The 7,515-nt window shown below is 39.8% G+C and overlaps 1 protein-coding gene across 1 annotated transcript in view; it reads left to right on the top strand.

The window, feature by feature from the left end:
• Positions 1-1,827: 1,827 nt before the first annotated feature.
• FOXN1 (forkhead box N1) overlaps positions 1,828-7,515 on the top strand; it is a 60,178-nt gene continuing 54,490 nt past the window's right edge. Inside the window, exon 1 of the mRNA XM_018555008.1 lies at positions 1,828-1,943. Within this exon, the coding sequence (XP_018410510.1) occupies positions 1,883-1,943 (61 nt within the window). The 5' untranslated portion in view covers positions 1,828-1,882. The remainder of the gene's footprint in view (positions 1,944-7,515) is intronic.

Raw genomic sequence — 7,515 nt, 5'->3', positions numbered from 1 at the left:
TTAAAAAAAAAACCTATTAAACATTATATTCGTTTACTGGAGTTATAGCTCTGACTGTCATTCCCTTCTAATGTTTTGCAAATTGCATCTTGAAAGCAATATCCCATTGATTACTACTGTACCCTAAAAATAGTAATAAACTCTCAAACATTTTTCAACAACGAATACAGATCAAGCAAATATACATTGCTCAGCAAAGCATTTCCTAAAATTTCCTAAAAAACTTACAGTCATCATGTTTCCAAACAGCTCCAACTCTCAGCTTGGCTTCCCTGAACTTCCGGTTGAATAGAAGCTCACAAGCAGATGGACAGAGCAGCAGCTCTCCATCTACTAGACTGGAGAAGAGAGGAGAGCAGGGGGAGGGGAGTGTCTTGCTTTGTTGTTCCTGTGTATTTGTGGAGACACACACAGCTTACTAGCACAAACAAGGGTAGCTCCATAGGACCCTGCAAGGAAAAGGCACCGCCCCAAACCAGGAAATTAGGGCCAGTGCATAACTAGGAAGATTCGATCTCTATTTTTCCTGATGACCATTGTCTCTGAAACAGAAAGTAAGGGGTAAATCCAAAAGTTTGAATGTTTGAGTCACCAGAAAGGGAATAGAGGTAAGATTTCCCAATTAGGACAATTTAAGTATGTTTAGTGTGTTTTGAGACATTTCCTCGCACTTCCTATTGTGTTTGCAGAACAGAAAGTGCAGTGAAAGTGTATGTATAGCCAAACCTATTTTGTTTTTTGTTTGACAGAGGGTCTAACCCAGGTGTGGGCTTTAGCTACAAATCCCAACATGCCTCTGCCTCTGAGAGTCATGCCTGTAACTGTTAGTTTTGTATTGTCTCATGAGACATGTAGTTTCACAACACCTGGAGGGCCGGAATTGCCCACCCCTGGTATAACCCTGTCCCTCTCTATCCAAAACTTTAAAACAAAAATTACCTAGCAATACTTCTTAAATCTGCCAGTGGATTTAATTATTCCATACTCTACTAACACAATGAAAAAGAGTTTGACAGAAATTAGGGCTGTACCGATACTGATACTAGTATGGGTATCGGTGCCGATACCGAGAATTTGGGGCGAGTGCTCGTACCTGCCCAAATGCTCCCAATTAGGGCTGTTACTGATTCGAATTTTCGTGTACTCCCAATGCCTAGCCCAATACCGAAATTACACATTGCCCAGTTCCCTGATTTGCCTGGAAGCCTGCTCCATGCTCCCTCGTCACCAGTGAGCATGGAGCTGGCTTCCCGCCTGATCAGGAAGCCGGGGCGGGTAATGACGCTCCCCCCAGCTTCCTGATTGGCTGGGAAGCCGGCTCAATGCTCTCTCATCACCAAGTGATGTGGAGCATAGAGCCAGTTTTCCGGCCAATCAGGAAGCCAGGCAGCGTGTAATGATACGCTGCCCAGCTTCCTGATTGGTCGGGAAGCTGGCCAATCAGGAAACCGAGCAGTGAGTCATTACCCGCCCCCGGCTTCCTGATTGGCCAGAAATCCGACTTCATGCTAAGATGACGTGGGAGCTGGCAGACGACTTCCCTGCTAATCGGTAAGCCGGGCGGCAAGTCATTACACACTGCCCGGCTTCCTTAATGGGACCTCTGGTATCAATATTCGGTATTGGTGAGTACCGCAGAAAAAATATCCGTACTTGATACCGAAAAACCGGTATCAGTGCATCCCTAACAAAAATATTTACCTATCCTAAATTATTGGATTGTACGTTCAGATAATTTTTCAGACTTGCGTAACATCACACTGTCAGTTCCAGTGAAATATTTATTTTGTCTTTTTTCACAGAAAAATCCACAATCCCCTCTCCCCCACACCCGAATTCACTGATGGATATTACAAGAACAGGTTTTCTTTTATGAGATCACATGGAAACTGAAAAGGACAGTTACTCTCAGCTAGAAGAAGAGATGGTGAACTTGCAAACAGGTAACAAGAAAACATGACCTGCTCGTGCCATGATACCATTTCCCTTATGAATTGTACATAATACTGTATGACTTCCAGATTGGAGTGTTCACTTGGTAAGTGCACTTGTAAGACAAAGTACACATATTCTTTTTGCCTCCATCCCCTGGCCTAAATGATCCCACCCTCGCCCTCTGAAAATGTATACCTACCAAGATTTAAGGGCTGCTGCTCCCTTGTTTGGGGCCATCTACTGCGCAAATCTTCTTCTACTGGCCATATTCATCTCCTGAATGAAAGATAGCCCCATAGATGTCTATGGGGGTGTAATGTGCAGGTGTGGCCAGCAGAGGGAGCATTGCTGCACCAGGTGTAAACAACTGTTACTGTTGGATCCCTGCAAGTACAGATGTGTGCAAAGGGGGATAGGATTGTTTTGGTCAGGGATTGGGAAGGGGGGGCTGCAGAAAGGATAAATGCACTTTGTTGTAAAATGCACTCATTATTTAACTGCCACCAAGCAGATTCATATGTTTGTCTCCCAACTGTCTGCATTATAGACCTGTTCTTATTCTAGAGAGAAAATACTTGAGACCACTCATCTCTAAAATAAATTTTTACATATTTAATGCGATACTAACAACATTCGTAAATGTGTGGTGGTGATGACTAAAGCTGGCCATACACTGGTAGATTTTTGAAAGAATGTTTGTATGTAAGATCTCTCGTTACCACCCGATGAATCTATCAGACGCTTAAAAAAAGTTAATCAAAATTATGTTTGATTTTAATGTTCGACTTTGGGAAAAAAAAGGTGTCTCCACATTCACTGTTAGATGTCCGTTCGTTGGAGAAAAAGTTTCCATCCTGCTCCTTCTACTTTTTCCATCAATTTGACCCCATTAACTATTGGAAAGTTTAAAGAAAGTTCTTTTGTACGAAAGTTCCTTTAAAAACCTAAGCAGTGTATGTCCAGCTTAAATTAGTCAGTTTGTGCTGTCATTGCAAAGGTGTCTTTATTTGAAACATCCACTCGGTTTAAAGTAGATCTAACCTCTAACTGGAAGATATTTTTTCATGAAATACATTTTCACTTCTCTTAGTGCTGCTGATCTCCTCCAGCTTCTTTCAGCCTCAGCTGCACATCATTGCTTTTGACCAACTTCTTGATAATGACAACTGTGGACCCTGCCTGTGCCATTTGTGCAAGCACGGCTGATTGTTGTCTCCACCAGGGCATATGCAACAGGGTGACAATGGAGTAGCACAATTTGGAGACAGTTGTCCCATAACAGGCAGTACAGATTTAAAAAGTTTGAAAAGGCTGCTCATTCATTGATGAAGTTTACACAGCCCTGCCACATGGCGCAGCCCTCTTACCAGCATACTCATTGTTAACACAAGAGAGCTGCAGCACCATTTATTAGCTCTTTGTACTGCTTTTCCTTCTCTTAGTCTGAGCTCTGCTGTGACTTTCAGGTGGAGTTGTGTTATTTTAGCTTTCATTTTAGACTTGACAGATTTGACAGTTTCAGTGTTTTATCAGTGCGATTACTGGACAAGAAGGGAGCTGTATCCTGGATAATATTGATCGCCACTATATGAAATATTCACATATTTGTTCATCAATAATATTTTTTTTTTCTTATATAAACCAACGTGTAATTTAGGTTTAAGAGGTAACTCTTAAAATAGGTTGCTTTAATTCAGAAAGTACATCCTTTACTAGTCCTAACACCTTACCGTATTTATATATCCTACAACTTACAAACGCTGTTCTAGCCAGCAAAGTGTTGTAATTATATTTAAAAAATTACAGAGGAGTACAAGGCAATAAATCACCGTGATCATAAGAGTTAAATCTGCATTATAATAAGGCCCCACCTAAGGCTTGTCCTTCATTTATCCTCGTACTTTGTCCCTTCAGGTTCTGATCATTCTCTTTATAGTTGTCTATGAGATCTGAATTTAGCTTAGCTACCAAAGCCAACAAAGGGTGTTCATCATATATCTTACTGCATAGCCAGTTTTATGTACTTTCAATCAAGCACTTCAAAAGGCTTGGCTGGAGTCCATAGATAAATATCATTTAGGTTTAAATCTGATAAGTTTACACCTCACAAGTTAAAAACGTTACTGTCATTACCGACAGGTGAAAGCAGCAACATTTACAAGCAACGCTGTCTACATTTGGTTTCTCCACTTGGGTGCAGTGTAGCAGGGTTCATTTCTCAGCTGTGTCCTCACAGTGTCCAAGGGGGCAATCTTCTACCAACCCAAAGCTGAGCATGCATCTGCTATTAATGATCCAAATTATTTCTCCATATATTCCTACAGAGACACAATAGGAAGTTAGTGGATACCTGCCAAATTGAGGGGAATTCTGAGCTTAGACAGTTAGTCCCGGAACAGGTTCCCCCGTTAGAAGATTTCCCCTCACCTCTTTTTCTGCAGACAACTCTAACATTTTGGATTTCCCCTAATTTCCTGTGTCAGTGACAATGGTCAGCAGTACAATTAGAGTGAATCTTTCCAATGGGGATTCAGAAAGCAATACAAACTTGACTGATGTTCTATCCCTACCCCACTCTATACAAAGCTAAAAAAAAAAAGGTTTTGCCTAGAGATACACTTTAAGCAAAAATAAATAACCCGTTGCAAACGAATTAGGGTCCATTTGTCGGATAACCTAGTCTAAGAGATCATACATCGTCGCAGACATATCCTGGGTCTGTTGTTGTAATGTGCACTGGCATTTGTATGATATAGTGGTGAAGGGTATTACATAAACAGTGTGCAAGGTAGTTTATTTGGGCAAAAATGTGCATGTTTTTCAATGATGACCTACGCTGTGAAGGACCTTTTTTAAATAATGTTTTTTACACTTTGCATTTTTCTAAAACAAAGGTATATGAAGATAAAATCACATCTAAACCAGTTTCAAGATCCTGTAGAACTTCCAGAAATGATAACGTACCTGTGTGGATTCCACAATATCCCACCATATAGGTTTATAAATTTTTTAATATACAATAAACAATAATAAAACAAAATGATATAAAACAATAGAACAAATAAAAACTATTCTCCTGTATTTCATAATAAAAATGGTCCTTTAAAAATTAAAAAGAAAAACAAATAAGGAAATTCCCTTGACTTGCTTGCCTATTTCAGATGAACTATTCAGTATATGGATATTGTATGGGCAGTGGCAACACCATTCACACTTGCAAGGCACAACATTGCACATTGTGTTTATGTGCGTTTGACACACATCACTCATAGGGCAGCCTATTCATTTCAACGGGCTGCCCTACGTGTGACAAATGTGACAAAGAAGCTCTCTTTGAGCTTCACACTTTTTTAACCACACGTTTTCATACATTTCTCCATGTAAAAACCCATGTGTCTTGCTTGTGTTTGGTGTGACATTAACAATGAATGGCACCAAAAGAGAAAACTACATTAAAGTCCCTATGCATACTAGTGTAGCTTGTGAACATGCGCAAAATCACACAATGGTGTGCGTTTTCACACACTACACTAGTGTGCAAGGGGGCTCAAGTGTACTGTGCCTCTTAAAGTGCACCTGTGCCTAGGCTATGGGCATTCAATCATTTTTATATCCCTAACAAGCAGTTAAAATAGCTTTAAAACAACCCATCTATGACCTCTTTAGCGGGACATCCTAAAACATTTAATGTGAAAATGGCTTAATGTAGCTTAATGTACCATAATGTGCCTAAACCTCAATCAATTGCCTTAAAACTTTGCACAACCCAAGTTCTCAGCTTCCCAAACCTATCCTGGAAGTTTCATGGATTCTGGTTACCCACAAGGCAAATGAGTGACATTAAGCTTGTTTTTTGGGGAGCTTAATGTGGCTTAACGTACAAAAAATGACTTAGATGTTAATCGTTTTCCCCCAAACTTCCCATACTACAAGACTCTCTCTATGCCAACATATTCTGAAGATTTTGAGTCATTTGATAAAACATACCAAAAGGTATTCACATTTAACTATTTTATTACAATTCTAAAACATTTAATGTGAACAGCTTAATGTAAAAAGAGCTTAAGATTGTATGCAAACAGCCAAATTGTATCCTCACAGTATTTGCAATGCACCAGCCACAAGCAGTGAATTTGGTGAGAGTTTTGTTTTCTATGGAGTTATTATTAGTGTTTGTGACTTCCTGTCACGGTGATCTCTTTTCATTTATTTTCCTGCTGTCATGGTAAGCAAAGTGAATTCTGATAAAAACTTAATGTAAGTGTTTATTTCTTCTATGACTATCTAAAACAAAAACAATTGGGTTTTCATTGTTATCAATAGGGAGCATTATTGTTAAGAACTCATTTTGGTGCTCAGGTGTTAAGGATGGGGTTTAGTGATGGTTTAATTTGGAGGGCTTACTTTAAGGGTTGAGTCTCGGGGGGGGGGAAATCCTATCCTACTGTCATTCTGATGCTTAGCACCAGCACATGGAAACTATCCATGTTCCCACTGCTGAAGTAAATGTATCATGCCGCAGGGTTCAACTTACTATGAAATACAGTTTTCATTTAGGTCAGGGAAGTTGCATTCAATCCCTTTTTTTAAATTAGTCTGCACATTATTAGGTATTCAAAGTGAACACAAAAATATTACTCCTGAATCGCCCAGGTTGCATGCCAGCTACTGAGCTGTCTCTTCCACTATGAGAATTAGAGGAAACAGTATAGCATTGTACAATATGTATCCATGCATTCTTTCTTTGTTGAGCATATCAGGAATAGACACATTTTTGAGCAGGGGGGCTTTTGAGGTTGTAGATTTAGCTTCCTCACAGAATAGGCAGTGCTGCTTCAGGTAACAAAAAGAGACAAAACTACCCTAGAAATACAAAAAAGCTTCTGGTAGATGCTATCATTCAAATCCCCTCGCCAAAGCCATGTTCTGATTCCTGAAGTCATGGCCGTTAATCTAAGCCACTCCTCGATCCTTTATGTCACAATCTGGGCAGGTCTAACATCAAGCAGACAGTTCTGAGCTATGCACAACTAATCGTATGCATGTTCTATCTGTTCTATTATATACCATGCAGATTTGCATTCCCAAAAGCGTATAAATGCAGACTATATTAGCATGTATTTTACAAGCCTTGTGCTAAAGCAGTGCATTAAATAGTCATTGAGAAATAAAGATTGTAGAAAAAAAAAACACTTCCGGGAGGTGTCACTGTGCTTCCCAAGAGAGCTAGTCGCTTAGAAAGGTTCTTCCTTACTAGGCTGGAGTGCATGCTCTCGAGATTTCAAGGCACAGTGACATCCCTCCAGAGATGCAATGGGAAATGGGTCAACGTGAGTATTTTTTAAGGGGGATTTTCAAATAAGAATTAATGCAAACACATCAATATGTATGTCAGGGAACATTATATCAAGTGAGTGACATCAATTAGAGAAAGTGGAAGTTGCATTTCATATATTCAGCTAGTGACACTAGCAACAGAAGCACCAATGTGGTCCTAAAGATGAAGGTATACCATTATACAACTCTCCCCTGTTGTAATTAACATATATACAAAGGACAGTCCCTCTTTTGGACCCAGAT

This window comes from Nanorana parkeri, unplaced genomic scaffold, assembly GCF_000935625.1.
Source record: "Nanorana parkeri isolate BGI_ZX_2015 unplaced genomic scaffold, ASM93562v1 scaffold181, whole genome shotgun sequence".
NCBI lineage: Eukaryota > Metazoa > Chordata > Amphibia > Anura > Dicroglossidae > Nanorana > Nanorana parkeri.
This window is presented reverse-complemented; position numbering and strand designations above follow the sequence as displayed.